We start from the raw sequence: 25,502 nt of genomic DNA on the forward strand, positions 1-25,502 counted from the left end.
TCATCAAAAAACATATAGCAGTAAGAAGAATGAGTTGCAACTAACAATGACATGGCAATGACGATAATAACAACAATGACAACAACGACTACAGAAGCAATAGCAATATCAGAGGTTAGCTGCAGATAGACCCCTCATAGTATCGTTGTTCTGAACTTGCTATCCCTCTAGTTTTAGTTTTGTAGATAGACAAAGGTTACAACAAGCTCTTTTACAAGTTAAACATAGAACAAGTAATTTTCTATAATTATAGATAACGATCCTAAACATCCTTCACAAGTATACAATTGACAAAGCTTCTGCATGTTTAATTGCTGATCAACTACAAAATCTTAGGATGAGCGGAGCTAGTAAAATTTAGTGCGAAGTGGAGAAATAAAAGAACACATAATTTAGGATTAGACTGTCTAGTGTCTGAACATTTCATTTTTGTTTCTTCGACTGTGGAGTTGTGATTGGAGGCAATGCTCTCTTTTTGGCAAAAGCATTCGTTCTGCTCTGAGGCTCATCATCATCATCCTCCTCTTCGCTGTCTACACTTTCTTCAACAATATTGCCTTTTCTAGCATCTTTAATGGATGATTTCTTGCATGCATGCAATTTCCCCAACAATTTTCTTTCGACAGGATCATAAACTTCTGATTTTGCCTTTGGCGTCTCTTTGGCTCCTAGACCCAACCTTCACAAAGATTTACAAACAAAGCTCAATTTCCAGTAGAATATCTATATATGCATAATGAAGGTACTAGGAAATAAAAATGAAAACAACCTTGGAGGTCGACCCACAAAATCAAGTTGATTATGTTCTTCTGTTGTTGATCCGCTCATACTGCTCACCCATGATTCAGCCTGTCAACATATATAATGTCTTAAAAGTTAAAAATTGTATGTTGTAACAACAAGAGCAAGGAAATAAAGTACTGCTTGTATGCTTCAAATATGTTTAAAATCACAATAAATTGTTTCTAGAATCATGTATATCAATATGGCACTAAGCATGGATACCTAATAAACTCATAGACACTTACAAAATAAACACACTCTCTATTAGAAGAAACTGATGCATGCATAGACAAACGAAAGGATTATCGTGAGGACATTACTCATTCATTTACAATAAAGATTTTATTTCAATGGGAAAGATGATTAGTTCTTACTTCCTTCTTCGCATATTAAAAAATTACAAATCTGTTTTTCTTTTGTTATTCTATCCTACAAGAAAATACTAATACAAACAACAGAAAAGGCTTAAAGATAACACTTACATCAACATATTAGCTTAACTAGAACAAACAAACTCCAGCTAAAAATCCCTGAGTTCGTGATGACTAGTGCTTAGTCTCAATTTAAACTTTGATTCGAACAATTAATTTGTAACAACAAAGCAAGGAAATACAGTAAATTGTAGGCTTCTTCAGATCTGATTACAATCAGTTAATTCTAGAATCATGAGCATGACCATCTTATAGATGAAAGTGTGAGATGAAAGACATAATGAGTCGAATTCTATATAAAGAATGAATATTTAATGTACGCATTCGGAGATATACAAAACGCGTTGTCTCAAAAATTAGAAGAAAACCGATGCATGCAAAAAAGGATTACCGAACTCTACGATATCTAAATTTAGAATTTCTAGGTACTAAGTTCTAACACTGAATGGTTGACATAGATAGAACAAAGGATTAACATTTTCCATCCATTTAGACTAAAGTTCTTGTTCTGTGGGGAAATAATAATAATAATAATAATAATAATAATAATAATAATAATAATAATAATCAGCGTCCATAGTTCACATACTCAATAATAAACAGGTCTCTTTGTTGATATACGATTCCATGGAAAAAGCGATACAATATTTCGATGATAATTTTTGCTAACATAACTTCATCGTTGCTTACTCATAAGTTCAGCTTGATTTTCCACAATATTTCGATAACTTTTGTTCTCAAATAAATCACAAAAATTAGATTAAATAAGCAAACAATAGAGCAAAGACTGAGAAACCAAGAAAATGTGAGTTTTTTCCCTCCCTTACCAATTTCAAGGCCTTGTTCAATTTCACGACTTTAGGAGCTGCTTTTAACTTCGATTCCGCGCCCATAGCCTTCAGATTTTGGACCCAAATCGAAATTTCTGCAAAATTCTTTGTTAACGAATGGTAAAAGATGAAGAACACAGAAACCCTACGAACTAGATAAGGATCGAACCGAATCGCCTCGGATTGTGATTAAAATTTTGAACTTTGAGGGATCGACGGCGTGGGGTTTTCGGGGTTGGCGGCTAAATGCATATTGTCTCATAAAATAAATAAATTTATTAAAAAGAAAAACCAACCCCCCTTAATCTGTACCATGTTATCAGAAAACCCCTAAAAGTTCGAAAAGAGGGCAAATCTCACCAAAACTTTTCCCTATAAGAACCCCTGAACTTTTGACTTCTCACATAAAGCCCTACACCCTTTCAAAAAATTTCACAAAGCATACACGCCTTGTTAACGATAAATAACTAGAATGTCCTTGGGAGATTAAAAAAACTCCCGAATAAGATGGAAGAGTAACAATATTAATAAATTTGTAGGTGATATAAATTTTCAAGGACTAACTATACTAAATTCGATTATATTTGATTTACTATAGTTAGTCATTGAACAGATAATTCGCTATATAGCTTATAAACGAACAGAATTTAACCAGACATATATTTCATTCATTTTCCTATCAAATGTTATTTAAAGTTTGACAAGATATAACATATATTTTTATAAATATGATTATATTTTTGACCCACTTAAGATGATAAAAAACTCATGTAATTCTTCCAACGCTAATAAGACTTGGACTTCTTATAACACTTTGTTAGGATGTGTTTAGGGATACTAGACCACATGTGATCCTTGAACTAGTTATGGGCCGAACAAGTTTAATTGTGGATCAATTACCCGCAAGCCTACAAGTAAACTAGTTTAGACGCCCAAAATTAAACTAAAGTAATCAGGGTCACTTCTAGCCCACTTTTTACTAACCAACAAATCACTCTAAAACTGGACTAAGTTCAAACCCAACCTAGATTTAAAGAATTACCAAGCACACCCTGGGTTGAGTAGGATTTGTTTTTCTCATGAGACAGAGACTTTAAGTTTTCTTTATCTCGAACTCTCTCACTTGTACATTGTGTAAGCTTGCCATCCACCCAATTCGAATTGTAACACGCTTCTTTTGGATCCAAATATTTGAATTTCCAACCCATATTGTGTCACTCAACTATCTATCTCTTTTCGTTAATTTCAACAGTCTCTTAAAAGTAAATAAATCGCAGTAAATTATCCAACGTGAAAATGATCTAATTTACGATTAAATTGCTCAATTTACAACATTTTCTACAAAACAAGAACTCAACATCACAAAGGGTACCAACATATTGAGAACAAATGTAGCTGTTTTTTTGCTTAAAATTTTTAGTCACATGCAAGCATATAAATCTATTTTATTCCACATAAAAGAATAAAACACTTCATGTCATAACATTAAACAATTCATCTGTGATAGATTGGATAGCAAACATTCATTGAGGAAGTCTTTGATGCCTAAACAAAGAAACATAACTTGCAACAATATACAATACTAGCAAACATTCATTGAGGAAGTCTTTGATGCCTAAACAAAGAAACATAACTTGCAACAATATACAATAAATCCATACAATCAATTATTACAGAAACATAACTTGCAACAATATACAATAAATCCATACAATCAATTATTACAGGTCAAAGGCCACTATAAAGAACAAAACAATACAAAACAAAACAAAACAAAAATAAAAAAAACAAAAAAAATAAAAAAAACACTTCATGTTTTATCAAGGATGCTCGACAACATATTAGCTAAACTACATGCCATAACATTTAGATGTAACATTTATCCCAGTTTGTAAATTTGTGTGAAATTAGAGAAAGATATGATTGTGGCTTACATTAAAACCAAAATAAATAAATTACCAGATAGTCGAAGGGAAATAAGGATACAAAATTTAAATAATTCGGAATTAATGAAATTTACCTTTAATGTATAGAACAAATTCTGAATAATCAAAACTGCTTCAAATCTAGACAACAAAAATCACCTAAAAATTCAACATATATAATAACTTTGATAGCTTTGAATACACAGAAATCTAACGAAAAATTCAAGGAAAAAAGTTTATTATGCACAAATTATCTGGAAAATACTACATTAGCCCTAATTTCAAAATCCAGGTACCAGAAAGCAACGGGTTAAGAAGAAGTCTGGCATTTGCATGTCTACGTATCAAAGATTACTATGCAAATATACCACCAGAATCAGTTAACATGTAATAAAAGCTAAAAAACAGTTACTAAGTTTATATATATGTGTGTGTGTGTGTGTGTGTGTGTTAGCATCTTTCTAGTTAAGTAAAAATTAACAAAACTATAATCAAAGACAAAAATAAATAAATCCTCATATATATATATATATATATATATATATATATATATAGGGAGAGGTTCTAATAAAAACCTAGAGAACTAAAAACCAATCCTAACCCTCCAATCTATCTAATCCAATAGCCTACATTTCGATGGCGGAATTGTAAATATAGACAAATTTAATACACATGAGCTGTAAAAAACAATGTGAAAAGGGTAAAATTGGAACAATTCACTACATTAATGGTGGCTGGCAACATTGGAAACTGGAGATAATGATTAAAACCAAAAATACAACACGTCCTTTAATACTCTCTCTTACTATCAACGTGCTACGTCCTTTCACTTCCCCATTTCTCTCTCTAACTCACTTTTACAGCACGTCCTTTAATACAACACGTCCTTTAATACTCTCTGTAACTCACTTCCATCTTCTATCAAGCTTTGATCTTCCATCTTCGCATGAAGAACACAGCAACAATTCATTAAAAATCATCCTAACCATCCAAGCTTTCGCTGGAGTGAATCTGGATTCACTCCATTGAATCTGGATTATATTGAAGCTCGATTCATTGGAGTGAATCCAGATTCACTGAATTGAATCCAGATTCACTGGACTGAAACTCGTTATCAAACAATAGCAAATCTGCAAAAATAAAAAACAAAAAGAATAAGAAACTTATGGTAAAAAACAAGCTATAAAATTTTAAACCATGATAAGATTTCACATTTTACAGCAAAAAGTTACGATTTTTATGGTAAAAAACAAACACCTCACATAACTGAATCTGGATTCACTGCAGTGAATCTAGATTCACTGCAGTGAATCTAGATTCACTGCAGTGAATCTAGATTCACTGCAGTGAATCTAGATTCACTCATGCGTTTATTTCTTCGAAATTACAGCACATGCATTTATTTCTTCAACAATTCATTAAAAACCATCCTAACCATCCAAGTTTTCGCTGGAGTGAATCTGGATTCACTCCATTGAATCTGGATTATATTGAAGCTCGATTCATTGGAGTGAATCCAGATTCACTGAATTGAATCCAGATTCACTGGACTGAAACTCGTTATCAAACAATAGCAAATCTGCAAAAATAAAAAACAAAAAGAATAACTTATGGTAAAAAACAAGCTATAAAATTTTAAACCATGATAAGATTTCACATTTTACAACAAAAAGTTACGATTTTTATGGTAAAAAACAAACACCTCACATAACTTAATCTGGATTCACTGCAGTGAATCTAGATTCACTCATGTGTTTATTTCTTCGAAATTACAGCACATGTATTTATTTCTTCAACAATTCATTAAAAAACATCCTAACCATCCAAGCTTTCGCTGGAGTGAATCTGGATTCACTCCAGTGAATCTGGATTCACTCCATTGAATCTGGATTCACTCCATTGAATCTGGATTATATTGAAGAATAAGAAACTTATGGTAAAAAACAAGCTATAAAATTTTAAACAAAAAGAATAAGAAACTTATGGTAAAAAACAAGCTATAAATTTTTAAACCATGAAAAGATTTCACCTTTTAAAGCAAAAAATTACGATTTTTATGGTAAAAAACAAACACCTCACATACTGAATCTGGATTCACTGCTGTGAATCGAGATTCACTGCAGTGAATCTAGATTCACTCATGCGTGTCTTCGTTTTTCAACTGGTTTCTTCAAAAAACAAAAAACTTTTCAGACTAAAAGGTGAAATATTTCACGTTTTACAACAAAAAGCTACGATCTTTAAGGTTAAAACTAAAACTTCTAGACGAAAAATCAAACAAATTTCATAAACTTACCATTAAAGCGTCAAAATAATTTAACGACGACAAAGGTTGAAGACAGTGGTTGAAGATGAAGGTTGAAGACGAAGGTTGAAGAAGACCGTGGATAGGAAGATGTTGAAGACAGAGAGAGTTGTGATTTTGGAGAGAGAGGACGTGTTGTATTTTTGATTTTAATCATTATCTCCAGTTTCCAATGTTGCCAGCCACCATTAATGTAGTGAATTGTTCCAATTTTACCCTTATGCAGCTGTAATAGTCTTATAATCTAAGTCGTTGGATGAATCTAGATCCAATGGAGAGGATTGGTTTTTAGTTTTTAGGATAGTGAGGTTTTTATTTTACAATAAAAAGATGAAAAAAGCTAGCATCTTTCCAGTTAAGTAAAAATTAACAAAACTATAATCAAAGACAAAAATAAATAAATCCTCATAAATAATAAAAAAAACTCAAAATTTTCCATGAGACCGGTAAGAGGCTAAAAGATCAAACCTTGAGGACAAAACTCTAACGCTGCACCACCTACCTTCTGTCTTCGAGATCAATTGAATGAAAAATGAAAGATCATGTCTTTGAGATCATGAAAGAATGAAATTATCAATCTTTGAAGGTTAATTCAACAAATCTGAAAATAAAAAACATACTCTTCACCTAAAACCCTAACTTTATGAAAAATAAACAAATAAATAAATTACCTTCAGAATTATTCTTCTTCCGAAAAATAATAGGCATTGCAGGAAAAGGGGTGAGAGAAGAAAGAGAGGAGAGGAAATATCTGTAAAAGGCATAAAGAATAATCGTTAGCAATTACATAAATTAAAAATCAATATTAATAGTAAGTTTAAGATTCAACTTACATTTTGATAACTTGAGAGGGAAGACAGTCGAGGGAGGAGTAAAAGACGATCTTCGACTGACAACGACCTTCAAGGGATGGCGACCTTCGAGGGAGGAGTCGACGACAAGATTCGAGGAACGCCGAGCTTGGAGGGAGTTGTGAACGACAATTATATGGGTATCATGGTCAGATCTGAAGAGTCGACGACGAGATTCAAGGAACGACAGTGAAAACCCTAACCCTAGAATTCAATTGGAGTCGTATCTAAAGGAGGCAGAGGCGAAAGAGGAGAAGCAGAGGAGCGGAACACTTTTAATCAGAGCTGAAGGAGCCGATAATGGGAAACGAGAAAGGACAAATTTTCAAAACCAACCCCTCCACTATTTATTTTCAAAAAAAACGACCGCTTTTGCAAAAAAATTCAAAATCCAACCTAGTTTCAGCCCTGTCGCTGAAACCATGTCGGTTTTTAAAAAAAAATTACGAAACTTCATGGGAGTTCAACTCCCGTGAAGTTTAGCATATTTTTAAACTTCACGAGAGTTCAACTCTCGTGAAGCTTAATTTCGTGAATAAACTCCACGGGAGTTGAACTCCCGTGGAGTTACATGCCAAATTTCCCAGAGAATCGCTCGAGAGCGATTCTCTGGGAAATTTGGCCTGTAACTCCACGGGAGTTCAACTCCCGTGGAGTTTCGGCCACCCCTATATAAGCGCGCGCGTATCATTCCCGATCTCACCTCTCTCTCACGCTGCCGCCCCAAACCCTAGCCCTCTCCCTCGTCCCAACCGTCGCCGGCCAGTTCATTTCTGACCGCCTCTCCCCATTTCCGACCGTCGGAACCCCACTCCAACCGCCGGAACCCCATTCTGACCGCCGGCACCTCATTCCGATCGTCGGAACCGTCGTTGTCGCCGGAGTTCGACAGAGTGAAGGTAAATTCCTCCTAAAATTATTTATTCTCTTAATTTCTTGTATTTTCTCACTATTTCATGGTGATTACATGTAAATAATTAGATTTTAGAATTTAATTGTGAATTATTTATGAATTTTGTGGAGAAAACTTAAATAATTTTGTCAATTTAGAGGGTAAATTATCAATAATATAAAAAATAGTGTTACTACATATGTATGACATCTAATTGATTTTAAAAAATAGTGTTATCAATAATTTTGTTGATTTTAGAATTTTATTGTGAATAATTTATGAAATTTGCTCAGAAAAATTACATAATTTTGTGAATTTTGTGGATTTGGATGTGAAATTATAAAAAATGTAAAAATTAGTGTTATATGACATCAATTAGATTTTTAGAATTTAATTGTGAATAATTTATGAATTTTGTGAAGAAAAAGTAAATAATTTTATGGATTTGGAGGTAAAATTATCAAAAATGAAAAAATTAGTGTTACTACATATGTATGACATCGATATATGAATTTCGGTAAAATTATGGTTCCCTAAAATTGATATAGGATTTAATGGTAAGTAACAATAAATTTTTAAAGTCTTTTCATGTAATATTGATCTTGAATGTTTTACTCTTCAGAGGTAATAATGAATGATCGAATCGTAATTTTGTGTTCGTATGATAGGAAGATTAACTACCTCGAAAATAATATGTGCGTTTATGAAGGAGGTGTGACGAGACCGTTGTTTATAACAAAATCGTGTACTTTCGATGAGTTGGTTAATGAATTACACAAACTTACATTAACCAACTCACGTGAGTATCACCTCAATGTTATTTATAATTATCCTATTGTGGAGAACAAGACAAGCGGCATTCAAATATCAAGTGACTACGATATGAGTCTCATTGGAGTCTTACATGACAAGAAGCGTTCGATCGAATTGTTAATTGAAAAACATCAAAGGAATTTGGGCAAATCGTTGAATTATGATGGAATGTATTCCCGCATGTTGGAGGACCCTGATGTTGATTCCATTGGCTTTTTTATCTCCTCAAACAAGATGAAGGTTGGACACAATCACAATATATGAGCGGTCCTTCGTTTGTGGGCACTTCGAATGCGGTCGATACTAACACGGGAGTTCAAGAAGATAATGCAAGTGTTGAATCTGAGAATGATGATGAAGAGGAGGGCTTACAAATTAATAGCATGACCTTGATAGATCGTGATGAAGGGGACAACCACCACATTGACGGGTGTTATGCTAATAATGAGTATGTTGTCTTAGAGGATCCGCCACCCGATGAACTTCAAGGAGAAGAATGGATTAATAACTACGTGATGGAAAATGTTCCTATTAGCACTAATAGCGGTCATGATACACAGGGCGAGGACTTCTCATTCGTGAAGGGAGATCTTTATAAGAGTAAGGAGAAATTGATCCATATGCTTCGCTCGTATGCCATTGTAAAAAATGTCAAGTTTAGGCCAACAAAAAATAACACAACAAGCTATAATATGGTTTATTTTTATCACAAAGATGGTGAAGATGAAGATCTTGGTGGACACTACGATGGGAATGTGAATTGTCCTTGGAAGCTTAATTCACGTTCGGTGTAAGAGTAGGTGGGCATTTTAAAATCACGGCGTACAACGGAGTCCACATATGTAGCAATCCTCGATTGGAGATGAATAACAAGCATGCGTCCTCTTCTTTTATATATAGATTGATTTTACCACATCTGAGGGAGGATCTTGATCTACGGTCGAAAGATATTCGTCTTTTAGTGCATAAAGCGATCAACTTGGATGTATCATACAATAAGTGTTGGAATGCTAGCAGGAAGGCGATGATAAAAATATTTGGGGATTGGGACAAATCTTATGAGATCTTACTGTATTATCTTGAAGCACTCAAAAGAAAAAATCCTGGGACTGTATATGAAGTTTCATCAGACCCTCTTGATGGCGAAGAACGACGATTTACGGGTGTATTTTGGGCATTTGGGCCTTGTATTGAGGGTTTCCAATATTATCGTCCTCTTCTTAGCATTGATGGCACCCACTTATACGGCAAGTACAAAAACGTTTTGCTTGTTGCCACCAGAGTTGACGCGGATGGTGGTTTGTTTCCTTTGGCGTTTGCAGTGGTTGATATTAAAAACACAGAGAATTGGACGTGGTTTTTTGCATGCATTAGATATCATATCCCTAGTGTGTGGGCGCGGCCGATTACATTCATATCTGATAGGATGAAAGGAATTCCAAGATCACTCCAACGTTATTTCCCGTCACCACATGCACATCGTTATTGCTTGCGACATATTAGGGACAACTTTAAGAAGAAATATGAAAACGGTCAGGTTCAAGATCTTCTTTAGCAAGCCAGCTGTGCAACAGCAAAATTAGTTTATGACCAAATACGAGAAAGGATTAAGTTTATTTCTTGAGCTACACATGACTGGATCGAAACTAGTTTGGGACCACACAATATTGATAAGTGGGCTTTATGTGAAGATGACGGGAGACGGTTCTGTGTGATGACTACGAACACTTCAGAGAGTTTCAATGGCGTGCTCAGGGGAGCACGCGGTATGCTAATATAATCACTAGTTGCTAAAACATTCTACAGACTTAATAACTTCTTTCTACGACGATGCGAACTTGGTGAAAATATTCGCTCGGAGCTCACACCGAAGAATGATGAAATGTTAGCGGCTCGGATTGTGCAAGCTCTATCCTTTCATGTCGTAAGATACAGTTTTAATGAATGGAAGGTCATTGATGAAATATCACATAGAGAAAATCGCTCTTACAAAGTTAACATGTTAGTGGATCACACGTGTACGTGCACTTGCAACGTACCGTAATTACAATGGATTCCTTATTCACATGTTGCCGCGGCTTGTTCTGATCTACAAGGTGGTGCGAGGATTTCACATTATGAGTTCGTCGTGGCTTGGTATTCTACTTACAACTATCGACAAACGTACAAAGAGTGTTTTGTCCACCATATGATAGTCAACATTGGACACAAGATGGGCCACTGATATTACCTCCTTTGTGTAAAAGGTCGACGGGGCGCCCTCATTCCGTACGAATTAGAAATTGTATGGATGATGGTCGTGAAGGAGTTAGGAGGAGAAATAAGTGTAGTAGATGCGATCAACCGGGCCATAACAAAAATAATGAAGGAGTTAGGAGGAGAAATAAGTGTAGTAGATGCGATCAACCGGGCCATAACAAAAATAATTGTCCAGCTAGGATTAGAGAAATAAGTGTAGTAGATGCGATCAACCGGGCCATAACAAAAATAATTGTCCAGCTAGGATTAGGCGTTAATGTTGTAATTTGTGATTGTAATTTGTAGCGGTTTCGATCTGTGTTTGTTTCCGTATGTCATTTGTGATTGTAATTTGTAACGGTTTCGTTCTGTGTTTGTAATTTGTGATTGTAGTTTGTAGCAATTTCGATCTGTGTTTGTTTCCGTATGTCATTTGTGATTGTAATTTGTATCGTTTCGTACTATGTTATATTAATTTAATGTTTGATTTCAAGTTATTGCTTTCTTCACGTTGCGCATTCGTTTCTTGTTTATATATAACTAGGTGAGTATTTCATCAGAAAGATCTAACACACTGTACATTGTCTTCTAATATTATTCTCAGTTATATTCATTATGGATCTGGGACCGATACGCCCCGACGTTTTGACCCTTCAGGCGAGCCACGTTTTAGACCATATTGGCTCAGGATAGGTAAAACATCTTTTGTATATATTCCTTAGCATTGGCACTAATTTTAATTTTTGCATTATACTTAATCAATTCTTTTTGACGTGCAGCCCGTACCAGACATCACCATGATCGAGCATTTCCAGAGCCATTCGGCTTGGGTCATTGAGGATGCGAGAGTTCTAGAGCTGATCTCTCAGGCCGGTTTCCGGGAGTGTTCAACGGTTCGATATATTAGGCTTGATTAGCCGCTTATCACTGCACTGATTGAGAGGTGGAGGCCAGAGACCAATACCTTTCACATGCATATAGGGGAGTGCACCATCACCTTACAGGACGTGGCCGTTATACTTGGGCTCCGGGTCGATGGGCCGACAGTTACGGGCACCGATGATCATAGTTGGTCGGAGGTATGTGCTAGGCTTCTTAGCCTGGTTCCTGACTTGAGGAGTGGTGCAATGAAGCTATCGTGGCTTCGTCAAACATTTCAGGGCGACATATCAGAGGATGCCAGTATGGAGACGCTTCAGTTCCATGCTCGTGCATACATATTACACATGATAGGGTGGGTGTTTTTTCCTGATATGAGCAAGACTCTTGTACATGCACGATGGCTACCGTTGCTGGAGGATTTTGTCATAGGCGGCGCACTATCGTGGGGCAATGCGGTGTTGGCATACTTGTATCGAGAACTGGGTAGAGTATCCCTGATGCAGAATAAAGAATTCAAGGGATGCTGCACATTGATACAGATTTGGTCATGGGAGCGCATTCATATTGGACGCCCTACTTTACTTATGCACTATGACCTACAGGGGTAGTTTCCTTTGACGTACAGATATAATTGTACACACAAATTTTATTCGTATTGAATTTGTACTTATATATTCTTTATTCTGCATATAGGTATAACGTGCGGTACGCTAAGTACCGATCAATGACGCGTCATCGTGAGTTTTACCAAAATGAGCTTGATGGCCTCCAACACGAACATGTAAATATAAATCTCAATCGTTATGAATATTATAGTTTTGTTGTTGATACTGATAAGTGTTTTATTTTATTTCAGTTCAAGTGGAGACCCTATACACCGCCGGAACTCGATATGCATTCTCTTGCACCCATCTGCCGAGATACTCCCTACTTGTAGAGAGCTAGAGTTCCATTGATTTGTTGGTAGATCATGGAGATGCATGTCCCTGACCGTGTGCTACGATAGTTTACGCTCTCTCAGCATATGTCAGATCCTGTCGAGCAGATCGATCGTCGGCGATGACCTACTTCGCACCATACCGACTGGGTCGTATTCCGTGCAGCCTACATAGACAGATGAGCTCAAATATGGGATTTCATCTAGGATACGAGGCCCACAGTTGTTGACTATACCACGTATATATGTTGGTATTGGGGTATCACACGTAGATGGATCACGCGTGACCCACAGCCATCAGCTGGACACATGCCACGCCCACCGACACAGTTACATCACTAGTGGGATGAACGAGAGAGATTCTAAGCTAAATTATAACATTTTTTTCTTGAAGTGTTGAATAGGTTTGGCATGAAGGAGAGCAATCTAGTTTGCAATCCCATTGTTCCAGCGTACAAGATAGACAGAGATGAGAAGGGAGTCAAAGTGGATGAGACTTATTTCAAGCAAATCGTGGTAAGCCTGATGTATCTCACAGCCACACGACCTGATCTCATGTTCACTATAAGTCTGATTAATCGTTTTATGGCAAATCCAACTGAATTACACTTTCAAGCAACAAAAAGAATATTGAGATATTTAAGAGACATGAATTATGGAATCCTATACAAGAAGGGAGAAGCTGGAAACTTGTTAGCTTTCATAGATAGTGATTATGCAGGTGATGTGGAAGATGAATTATGGAATCCTATACAAGAAGGGAGGAGCTGGAAACTTGTTAGCTTTCATAGATAGTGATTATGCAGGTGATGTGGAAGATCGAAAGAGCACTTCTGGCTATGTGTTTATGATGAGTGAAGGTGCAGTAGCCTGGTCATCAAGAAAGCAGCCTATTGTTACTTTATCAACCACCGAGGCTGAGTTTTTGGCATCAGCAGCTTGTGCTTGCCAAGCTGTTTGGATGAGAAGAGTATTGAAAGAACTTGGTCATTTACAAGAAGGAAGCACTGTGGTGATGTGTGATAACAATTCTACTATTAAACTATCCAAAAATCCTGTCTTACATGGTCAGTCTAAACACATGTATGATTTCACTTTCTCAGAGATCTTACTAAAGGAGTTGTTGATCTAGTTTATTGTGCAACAAGAAATCAAGTTGCAGACCTGATGACGAAGCCGTTAAAATTGGAAGTTTTCCAAAAGTTTCATGAAGAACTTGGAGTGTGCACTGTCCCTGAGATGAACTAATTGCCTGTCAAAAGCAATAAGTTCAAGGGAGGGATTGTTTGAAGTATTTCCTTGAGTTTAGGACTTTCAATCTCTTGTTAGAATAAATCCCTATTATTTAGGATTGTTTTTTACTCTTTCAAGTAGTTGTTACCACAGAGTATAGTACGTGCTTTTGTGGGCTGATTTCTCTCATTTTCAGTTAGGATTGTAAGGCTATATAAGCCTGAAGTTGTTATCCATAAATTGAGATTTTCTTTTAATTTGCTTAAGTTTTCTCTGTTCGAATAAGCTTCACAGAGAAATGGAAATTTTAAAAATTAAAGTGAATCATTCAAAAGTTTGAGAAATTGGAAAGTGTGTAAAGTTAAAAAAATATTAATAAATTAGAAATTTTAAAATTCAAACAGAATTATCCACTGCATAAGAAATTGAAACTCTCCAAAATATTTGATAAATTAGAAGTTTGAAAAGTTTTTTAAAAAAAGTTTAATAATTTGGAGCATTTAAAGAACCAAGCAAAATGCAAAACAAATATTGTCAAAGTGAAAAACCATATATTTGAAAATTACTAAAATCATGAAAACTTGGAAAAAAATAAAAATTTTGGAAGTTTTTTTCACAAATTCTAAAATTAAAGTTAAATGTCAAAAATGTCTAAGAACTAGGATTTGGGAAAACTTGAAAAAATATAGAGATATTTCAAAGATTACTTCAAAAAATTTACTATGAAATGTCAAAAAGATTGAGAGGTTGGAAAGTTTGAATATTAAAGTGAAATGTTCTAAAGTTTGAGAAATTAGAAAATTGCCTAAAAGTTTGAGAGATTGGAAATTTGAAAACTTGAAAAAAGATTAATAAACTGGAAAATTTTCATCAAAGTTAACTTTGAAATTTTGAGAAATTGAAAAGTTTCAAAACATTTGAGAAATTGGAAAGTATGAAAGCAAAAAAAAAAGATTGATAAGTCGGAATGTTTGGAGGACAAAGCAAAATGCAAAATTAGTCAATTTATGTCAAAGATTAAAAAAATGTGTTTGAAAAACTTGCAACATCATGAAAGACTAGAAAAAAATGTGTTTCAAAAGCTTGAGCAATTAAAAATATTTGAGAAATCAAAGTGAATTTTAAATTTTCAAAAATTTCAAAGTTAAAGTCAAATGTCAAAAAGGTTTAAGAAATTGGAAAACCATTAGTACTTGAAAAAGAAAGCAATCTTGAGCAGTTAAAAATATATGAGAAATCAAAGTGAATTTTAAATTTTCAAAAATTTCAAAGTTAAAGTCAAATGTCAAAAAGGTTTAAGAAATTGGAAAACCATTAGTACTTGAAAAAAGATTGAGAAATTGAGAGGACTATTTCAAAGATTTTAGAATAAAAGTGATATGTCAAAAAAGATTGATACATCGAAAAGCTTGAAAGTCAAAAGTAAAATGTTCAAAAGTTCAATAAATTGGAAAGTTATTAAAAAGTTTAAGAAATTAGAATAAATTTAAAAAAAATTGGAAAGTCTAAAAATCAAAGAAAATTTTCAAAAGCTAGCGAAGTTGGAAAGGTGCCAAAAAGTTTGAGAAATTGAAAATTTTAAAAACTTGAAAATTCTTAATAAATTAAACTTTTTTACAACTAAGCAAAATGCAAAATAACTCAAGTTACATCAAGATTAAATATTTTAAATATTTTAATAAATCGAACTTGTAGCATTCCGAAAAAATTGAACAAAGCTTTAAAAATGGTAAGTTCAAAAAATTTAAAATAAAAGTAAATTGTTGCTTCCAAAAAATAGAAGAAAAATGTCAAAAAATTTTGATAAATTCGGAAGTCATGAAAACTCGAAAAAGATTGAGAAGTTAGAAAGTTTGAAAACTTGAAACAAGTTTAATAAATTGGAAAGCCAACAAAACTTGAAAAAAGATTAAAAAATAGGAAAGATTATTTCAAAATTTTTAAAATTAAGGTAAAATGTCAAAAGAGTTTGAGAATGTTGGAAGTAGTTGCTTGAGTTTAGGACTTTCAATCTCTTGTTAGAATAAATCCCTATTATTTAGGATTGTTTTTTTTACTCTTTCCAGTAGTTGTTACCACAGAGTATAGTACATGCTTTTGTGGGTTGTTTTCTCTCACTTTCAGTTAGGATTGTAAGGCTATATAAGCCTGAAGTTGTTATCAATAATATTGAGCTTTTCAATAAATTTGCTTAAGTTCTTTGTTCAAATAAGCTTCACAAATTGGTATCAGAGCCACACGCACAACGACCTGATAGTAAAAGTTTGAGTTTGAGGTTAGGAACTGCAGTATCCTAACAAGAGAAAGAGCACACGCACAACGACCTGATAGTAAAAGTTTGAGTTTGAGGTTAGGAACAGAAGTATCCTAACAAGAGAAAGAGAGTGAAAAACTTAGGGAGAGATTGAGAGATGGCAGCACTAGTTTTTTTCAACCTAGCATTCCCAAATTCGATGGAGATTACGATCATTGGAGTATGCTGATGGAAAATTTTCTGAGGTCAAAGAATACTGGAATCTCTTCGAAACTGGGTACTCTGAACCTGGAACAGAAGAAGCATTGACGGCTGCACAGAAAAAGACTGGATGAACTCAAGCTGATGCGAAACTATGGAGAAGACATGAATTGCTAATAATATGCGAAACTATGGAGAAGACATGAAAGATGTTAAAGTTGTGGAGAAAATCCTACGCCCTTAAACAAAACAACTCAACCATGGTTTTAAATATCGGCCGATAATCCGATATTATCGCCGAGTTATCGGATTTGGGAGCTTTCCGCTAGGATAAGTAGGATTTTTAATCGGTTATCGTTTTTTGAGGTTTATCGGCGAGTTATCGACGATAAAGGTACTTATCGGCCGATAAGTAGGCTCTAAATATCGGCTTTATCGGCCGATAAGTAGGATTTGAGAGCTTTTACTTTCTTTTGGATTTGCACTTTAAATGTTTACAAATTATGAACTATTTGTTGCTTTTGGAACTTGGTTGATTGGTGATTAGCTTATGTTTGTTTATGGATATTGATAATGGCTCATAACTACTAAATATCAACTTAGTAAGTTAGTTTATGAATCTCATGATTAAACAATAATTATGTAGATGCGTAGATGGTTCTTCATTCTTGATGTTATCTTATTATTTGCTAGTTTATTATTTCATTTTGACTAACATTATATTATTTTTCAAGCTTATGTTTGTTTATTATTTGCTAGTATATTACTCCGATAAATACTACTTATCCCCGATATATCCCCGATTTCCGCTATCCGATAAGAATTTTGACAGTCCGATAAATCTCCGATAACCGACATTTAAAACCTTGAACTCAACTGTACATTGTCTGCTCGAAGGATATCGATTCTCCCACTGTTGATGAGCTACAAAGCTCTTTGATTGTGCGTGAACAGAAGTTCCGACGAAAGGATGGTAAAGACCAACATGAGAAAGAAGAGCTCTTGTTAATGTCATATGTGGAGATGAACAACGCAAAAAGAGAAGAGGCTTGGTTTTTAGACATGGTGAGGATGATCATAGCACTTGCTGCTAATAAAGGCTGGAAACTCTATCAACTAGATATCAAGTGGGAGTTTTTCAGAAGAGGAAGAGGTGAATATGACGTTTGTTGTATCTTCAGACCCGGTGAGTTTTGAGGAAGCTGTGAAGAGCCCGAAGTGGAGATTGGCCATGGATGAGAAATTAAATCCATTGAGAAGAACCAAACTTGAAAGTTAGTTGAATTACAGCTGGGAATGAACTTGGAGAGGTTGACAAACATAAAGCAAGGTTGGTGGTTAAAGACAATGTTGAAAATAGCGATAACGCATAGCGTAACGCTTACCTCCGGTTAGGTTACAATAGCGATAACGCATAGCGTAACGTAGGTTAAATAATTTATTATTATTTAAATAATTTATAGATATATAACATTCAAAATAAAAAATATGAATAATCATCGCAATTCTTAATTTCACAAATCAATATATGATCACAATTTCACAACAAAATCAACCGTGTTTGCCTTAACGATCAATCCAAAGGCGAAATTCGACGATAGATCAATAACCGAAACCTAACATCGTGTGTTCCAGCCAAATAGATCAAATTTCTCACGCTAATCATGTTAAAGAGTAAAACAATGGCAACTTCAGGGAACAAGTCAAGCTCACCCTTCCACACATATTAATTTTTATGGCTTTAAGTGTGAAACATAGTCTGATTATCAGTATTCAAGATTGTATTATGTACTTACCTTACTAATTTCAGAAGTTGAATGGCGGGAGAGGACGACGATGTCGAAAGGGGCGGCGGGAGACGACGATGACAGCAAGAGTTAGGGTTTTGTTAGAATTTAATAACTTATGAGAAGTGGGAGTGTCAATCACAGCCGTTGAATTATTTTAAAAGCAATCCAAGCTATTAAACAAAATAACCTACGTTACAAAACGCCACGACGCTACGTTACGTAGCTTACGCTATGGCTAAAATAGCGCACGTTATTTTGTCCGTGCGCTATTTGAAAACGCTATGTAGCGTTAGGTTAACGCTACTTTACGTTAAGCGCTATTTTGCGCTATGAAACGCGCTATTTTCTACATTGGTTAAAGATTATCCACAGCAACATAGAGTGGATTATACAAAAGTGTACGCGCCTGTAGCCTGAATGGACATGGTGAGGATGATCATAGCACTTGCTAGTTGCTGCTAATAAAGGCTGGAAACTCTATCAACTAGATATCAAATCTGCATTTTTACATGGAAAGCTAAGTGAAGAAGTCTATGTGGAGCAACCAAAGGGGTACGAAAAGACAGGAAGTGAGCAGAAGGTGTACAAACTGCACGAGGCACTTTACGGACTAAAACAAGCTCCAAGAGCTTGGTTTAGCCGAATTGAGTCTTATTTTATTGAGGGTCAATTTCATTGAGTTTTTCTTTTGAATTGTAAACTTAATACTCGGATTTATAGGTCATTTTGGTAGTTCCGACTGTGAAATTTCTTTGTTTCGGTATTTCCGGAATATGAGTGGAAAAGTCATAGTGAACAGACCTTATTCATCAAAAGGAGCAAAGAAGGTAAGATTCTCATTGCGAGTATTTATGTTGATGTTTTTTTGTTCACGGGTAATGATGAAGATATGATGTATGAGTTTAAGCGTTCTATGAAGAAAGTTTGATATAACTGACTTAGGGAAAATGAGATTCTTCCTTGGAATAGAGGTTCTACAGAGGTCAAATGGCATATTTATATGCCAAAGAAAATATGCAACTGAAGTGTTGAATCGGTTTGACATGAAGGAGAGCAATCTAATTTGCAATCCTATTGTCCAAGGATATAAGATTGTTTTTGACTCTTTCCAGTAGTTGTTACCACAGAGTATAGTACGTGCATTTGTGGGCTGTTTTCTCTCATTTTCAGTTAGGATTGCAAGGCTATATAAGTCTGAAGTTGTTATCAATAATATTGAGCTTTTCAATCAATTCGCTTAAGTTTTCTCTGTTCAAATAAGCTTCACAGAAAAATGGGAAATTTTGAAAATTAAAGTGAATCATTCAAAAGTTTGAGAAATTGGATAGTTTGTAAACTTAAAAAGTTTGTAAACTTAAAAAAAGATTAATAAATTGATAATTTTGAAATTCAAAGAGAATTATCCACTGCATAAGAAATTAAAAACTTTTCAAAATATTTAATAAATTAGAAGTTTGAAAAGTTTGTAAAAAATGTTTAATAATTTGGAGCATTTATTGAACCAAGCAAAATGCAAAACAAATATTGTCAAAGTGAAAAACTATATATTTAAAAATTTCTAAAATCATGAGAACTTGATAAAAAATAAAAAATAAATTTGGAAGTTTGTTTCACAAATTCTAAAATTAAAGTAAAATGTCAAAAAAGTCTAAGAATTAGGATTTGGGAAAACTTGAAAAAGATAGAGATATTTCAAAGATTACTTCAAAAATTTTACTGTGAAATGTCAAAAAGATTGAGAAGTTGGAAAGTTCGAATATTAAAGTGAAATGTTCTAAAGTTCGAGAAATTAGAAAGTTGCCAAAAAGTTTGAGAAATTGGAAATTTTGAAAACTTGAAAAAAGATTAATAAACTGGAAAGTTTGAAAATCAAAGTTAACTTTGAAATTTTGAGAAATTGAAAAGTTTCAAAACATTTGAGAAAATTTGAGAAATTGAAAAGTTTCAAAACATTTGAGAAATTGGAAAGTATGAAAGCTTAAAAAAAGATTGATAAGTCGGAATGTTTGGAGGACAAAGCAAAATGCAAAATTAGTCAATTTATGTCAAAGATTTTTAAAAAATGTGTATGAAAAACTTGCAACATCTTGAAAGACTTGAAAAAAGTTTGAAAAAATGGCAAATTTATTTCGAGAATGTGAAAATTAAGCTAACATGTCAAAAAGGTTTGAGAAATTGGATAGCCTTGAAAAGTTTAAAAGATTGAGAAATTGGAAATATTATTTAAAAAATTTTGGAATTACAATGAAATGTCAAAAAAGTATGAAAATTAAAGTGAAACGTGCAAAAGATTGACAAATCGAAAAGTTGTCAAAAAGTTTTGAGAATTTAGAAATTTCATAAACTTGAAAAAGGTTTTATAAATTATAAATTTTAAAAATCAAGTGAAATTTTTGAGAAACTAAAAAGTTCCAAAACTTTTAAAGAAATTAGAAAGTCACAAAACTTGAAAAAATTTTGATAAATTTGAAAGTTTGGTGAACTAAGAAAAATGCAAAATAGGTCAATTTATCTCAAAGTTAAAATAAAAGAAACTGTAAACTAATGAAAATAGTGTGAAAGTTTGAGAAAATGGGAAGTTTGTTTAGAAATTTTGAAAATTAAAGTACAATGTCAAAAACGTCTGACGAAGTGGAACGTTCGAAGCAACATGAAATGTCCAAAAGTTTTAGAAATTGGAAAGTTATCAAAAAGTTTAAGAAGTTGGAAATATGAAAATTTTAAAAAGTTTAATAAATCGGAAAGACAAAATATCAAAGTGAATTGTCAAAAGCTTGAGCAATTGAAAATATTTTAGAAATCAAAGTGAATTATAAATTTTCAAAAATTTCAAAGTTAAAAGTCAATTGTCAAAAAGGTTTGAGATATAGGAAAACCATTAAAACATGAAAAAATATTGAGAAATTGAAAGGACAGTTTCAGAGATTTTAAAATTAAAGTGATATGTCAAAAAAAGATTGATACATTGAAAAGCTTGAAAGTTAAAGTAAAATATCCAAAATCTCGATAAATTGGAAAGTTGTCAAAAAGTTTAAGAAATTAAAAAGTTTGAAATTTTGAATAAATTGAAAAATATTGGGAAGTCCAAAAATCAAAGAATTTTCAAAAGCTTGCGAAGTTGGAAAGATGCCAAAAAGTTTGAGAAATTGAGAAGTTTAAAAACTAGAAAAATTCTTATTAAATTGAACTTTTTTAGAACCAAGCAAAATACAAAATAACTCAAGTTACATCAAGATTGAATATTTTAAAATTTTTAATAAATTAAACTTGTAGCATTCTAAGAAATTGAACAAAGTTTTAAAAATGGTAAGTTAATTTCAAAAAAAATTAAAATAAAAGTAAATTGTTGCTTCCAAAAAATTGAAGTTAAATGTCAAAAAAATTTGAGAAATTGGAAAGCCGTGAAAACTTGAAAAAGAATGAGAAATTTAAAATATTATTTTGAAAGTTTTAAACATAAAGAGAATTGTAAAACAATGTAAAGGAATTGGGAAGTTCGAAAATTAAAATGAAATGTCCAAAAGTTTGAGAAATTGGAAAGCAAAGTTTGAGAAGTTGGAAAGTTTGAAAACTTGAAACAAGTTTAATAAATTGGAAAGCCAACAAAACTTGAAAAAAGATTGAGAAATAGGAAAGATTTTTTCAAAATTAAGGTAAAATGTCAAAAGAGTTTTGAGAAATGGGAAATTTTGAAAATTAAAGTGAATCATTCAAAAGTTTGAGAAGTTGGTAAGTTTGTAAAATTAAAAAAACTTTTAATAAATAGGAATTTTTGAAATTCAAAGAGAATTATCCACAGCATAAGAAATTAAAAACTTATCAAAATATTTGATAAATTAGAAGTTTGAAAAGTTTTTTAAAAAAAGTTTAATAATTTGGAGCATTTAAAGAACCAAGCAAAATGCAAAACAAATATTGTCAAAGTGAAAAACTATATATTTGAAAAATTCTAAAATCATGAAAACTTGAAAAAAAATAAAAATTTTGGAAGTTTGTTTCACAAATTCTAAAATTAAAGTAAAATGTCAAAAAGGTCTAAGAATTAGGATTTGGGAAAACTTGAAAAAAGATAAGAGATATTTCAAAGATTATTTCAAAAATTTTATAGTGAAATGTCAAAAAGATTGAGAAGTTGGAAAGTTTGAATATTAAAGTGAAATGTTCTAAAGTTTGAGAAATTAGAAAGTTGCCAAAAAAGTTTGAGAAATTGAAAATTTTGAAAACTTGAAAAAAGATTAATAAACTGGAAAGTTTGAAAATCAAAGTTAAAGTGAAACATTGGAATTCGAAAGTTTGAAAATTAAAGTGAAACATTCAAAGCTTGATAAATTGAAAATATGTTCAAAAGTTTGAGAAATTGAAAAGTTTGAGAAATTGAAAAGTTTGAGAAATTAAAGTGAAACATTCAAAGCTTGATAAATTGAAAATTAAAGTGAAACATTCAAAGCTTGATAAATTGAGAAGTTGTTCAAAAGTTTGAGAAATTGAAAAGTTTGAAAATCTGAAAAAAGTTCAATGTATTTGAAAGTATGGAGAACTAAGCGAAATGCAAAACAAGTCAACAAGTTATGTCAAAGTAGAAAAAATGTATATTTAAGAAAACTTGTAGATTTATGAAAACTTGAAAAAAGTTTTAAAATTTGAAAAGTTTGGAAATTAAATAAAATCTCAAAAAAGATTGAAAAATTGGAACGTTATGAAACTTGTAAGTTTGACAAATTGGGGAAAAATTGTCAACATGTGAAAATGGTATTTAAATTTTTTTAAAAGTTATTTTATAATTTAAACAGTTGAAAACTTTCAAACTTGAATGAAAAAGTTTGAGAAATTGGAACTTTTTTAAATTAAAATGAACTAAAGTGAAATGTCCAAAAATTGAAAGGTAATCATAGCCAATAAAAATAAGAGTTTTTTAAACTATAATATTGAGTTATATTGCTCATAGCCAACAAAAATTATATGGTTACGAAACATAATATACATATACGGTCATAAAATTAACGAAGTCAAGTAGTGCATTTGGGATAAAGGGTTAGTACGTCTGATAATTATCCATACAGCCAATAAAACAATGTGAGGAAGCCTAAGGAGGTTATCCCTAGATGTGAAGAAATCATGAATTAATGTGTAACTAATTATCAAAAAGTCCAAACAAACCAGAATACATCTTACCAGGTCAATAGTATGACTAAATTCAAGATGCATCCAAGGGGATATACTTGTGGAACCCACAAAGTATAAATGAGCTAATACAGGTTCATAATAAACAATCTTAAAAAGCCTATCCAGGATTAGATCCTTTGATGCAACCTTAATATCAAACTCCAAGACTAGTGATAATTATAAAGTTGATGCATCATTTATAACAACTAATGAAGAGCATGATGATTATGAAAAAAAGACGACGCAATCAGTAAACCAAAACATATAAAAGATTAGACTGGTTGCATGAGACATACTGAAACAAACTAGATTTAGGGGGGGAAATGGGTAAAACGATGTTCAGACAACTTGCCATTAAGGTTACCGCTTTCAAGCTCCTCCCTTTTTTCGATCAACTTGTCAAACCTCCTCCATTTCTTCATCGATCTGCCATAAAAAAACATCCTTTAGAATTACCATTAGGGTTTCAGAAGAAAAGAGGGGAAAGGAAATTTAGGGTAATTTGATGTAATATACCTCACAGGTGGCCGTTAAAATTTGCAGCTTCCAACCTTTGCCCCCTTCAAATCTCCTCAATTTCTTGATCGATCTGCCAATAAAGATGGAAATCGTTTAGTATTAGGGTTTCAGAAAAGATTTTGTGGAGAGGGACAAGAAATAAGTACTATCTTTCAAATTCAAAGAAAAAAAGACGTTCAGAGAAATTGATAACTAAAAAAACTCGTAAAAGGACAAAAGAGACGTTACATCTAAGCTTGGCCGCCTACGAGCTTTGATCGATCCGCCAAATTTGGAGTTAGGGTTTCCAGAGAGGGTTTTGGGGAGAAGAGGGAATAATAGAGAGAAACTAAAAGTGAGGCGGCGAGCTTCAGACGGCGGCTTCAGACGGCGGTTTCATTACAGAGAATAAAAGGGGTTTAAGGGGTACTTATATAGTTATATTACCCTAAAATCCCAATGGAAATAGGATTTAGGAATATTAAGGAGGTGAGTTTTAGAGAAGTTCAATAATACTAGTACGCCTCACGGGCACGCACGTTCATCAAAGTAGTAAATATGGATGAAGAATCAAACGAGCAGAAAGAACATTCATCTAAAATATCAGAGCCGGTCCTGGATTTTCTAAGAGCAAATTTTCTCAATTGTGCCCCTTTAAACAAATTAAACAAATAAATAAATAAATTATCAATTAATTAATTTTATTAAAATTATAAGATTTTACAAAAGACAAGGAAAAACACTTTGGGGCCTCATTAAGACCTTAGTTGGGGAAAACCCAATGGACAAAACCCCAAACGAAGGAAAAAGAGTACCCCGGATTGTAAACATTACATTAAAAAATAAAAACTACATATTTGAGTCTTCATGCTTCCTCCCAAAGGAATATAAAAGGCTTGATGAGTTTAAATTGAATGAATATAAAAGGCAGCTCCACCTAGTTACAAAATGTCCTGATGTCATCAACCTTTCTTCTGGGACCCTAGCTTGCTCTTAAAAGACTCGTCTATGAAATAAAAATTCAACTGGATTGACATCAAGTTGACAGTGAAAGAACTTGGTCATCTTGCTTCACTAATTTTCGGGTCCTGCTTTGCAGACAATCCAGTTTGGTGGGAAAAGGCTTGGATGTTGTTGAAATAAACAGAGCGTATTCTAGTAATAAGTTTCTGACTCTGCAGGTTATTTCAGCAAGTTATGCAAATTTATTGGTATGCAGAACCAAAACATCAACTCTGCAATGTTTTTTTGTGGGTACTGTTGAATATTAAAACTACACAGATTAAGAAACAAACCTCTCTTAGCCTATCTACACAGATTAAGAAAAAAACTCAATGGGACAAAACCCCAAACGAAGGAAAAAGAGTACCCCGGATTGTAAACATTGCATTAAAAAATGAAAGAGTACCCAATGGGACAAAACCCCAAACCAAGGAAAAAGAATACCCAATGGGACAAGCTCACCTGGATCTGTTG

General features: G+C 33.2%; 1 protein-coding gene across 4 annotated transcripts; it reads right to left on the reverse strand.

Annotated features, from left to right (window-relative positions):
* On the reverse strand, positions 1–25,491 carry LOC109837353. 4 transcript variants are annotated; one of them, XM_020405560.1, is made up of 7 exons: positions 24,276–24,578; positions 24,045–24,117; positions 23,881–23,954; positions 6,946–7,025; positions 2,042–2,139; positions 770–849; positions 1–679 (listed from the first exon to the last, which is right to left on the reverse strand). In XM_020405560.1, the coding sequence occupies exons 4-7, from the start codon at positions 6,980–6,982 to the stop codon at positions 424–426; spliced, it is 471 nt and encodes a 156-aa protein (XP_020261149.1). In that variant the 5' UTR covers positions 6,983–7,025; positions 23,881–23,954; positions 24,045–24,117; positions 24,276–24,578; the 3' UTR covers positions 1–423. The 4 variants fall into 4 exon arrangements, with proteins under 4 accessions (XP_020261149.1, XP_020261148.1, XP_020261147.1 ...); XM_020405559.1 differs by lacking the exons at positions 6,946–7,025; positions 24,276–24,578 and adding an exon at positions 25,473–25,491; XM_020405558.1 differs by lacking the exon at positions 6,946–7,025 and having other exon boundaries at positions 24,276–24,575.

This window comes from Asparagus officinalis, chromosome 4 (genome assembly GCF_001876935.1).
Source record: "Asparagus officinalis chromosome 4, Aspof.V1, whole genome shotgun sequence".
Lineage (NCBI taxonomy): Eukaryota > Viridiplantae > Streptophyta > Magnoliopsida > Asparagales > Asparagaceae > Asparagus > Asparagus officinalis.

What these genes read in the sequence shown, in the direction of transcription:
- LOC109837353 (XM_020405559.1), bottom strand. Translation starts at nt 23,950, where the DNA reads ATGAAGAAATGGAGGAGGTTTGACAAGTTGATCGAAAAAAGGGAGGAG. An exon ending in TGAAAGCGGTAACCTTAATG is followed by an intron (nt 2,140 to 23,880) that starts GCAAGTTGTCTG and finishes AGAATTTTGCAG; the next exon opens with AAATTTCGATTTGGGTCCAA. An exon ending in TGAACAAGGCCTTGAAATTG is followed by an intron (nt 850 to 2,041) that starts GTAAGGGAGGGA and finishes ATATGTTGACAG; the next exon opens with GCTGAATCATGGGTGAGCAG.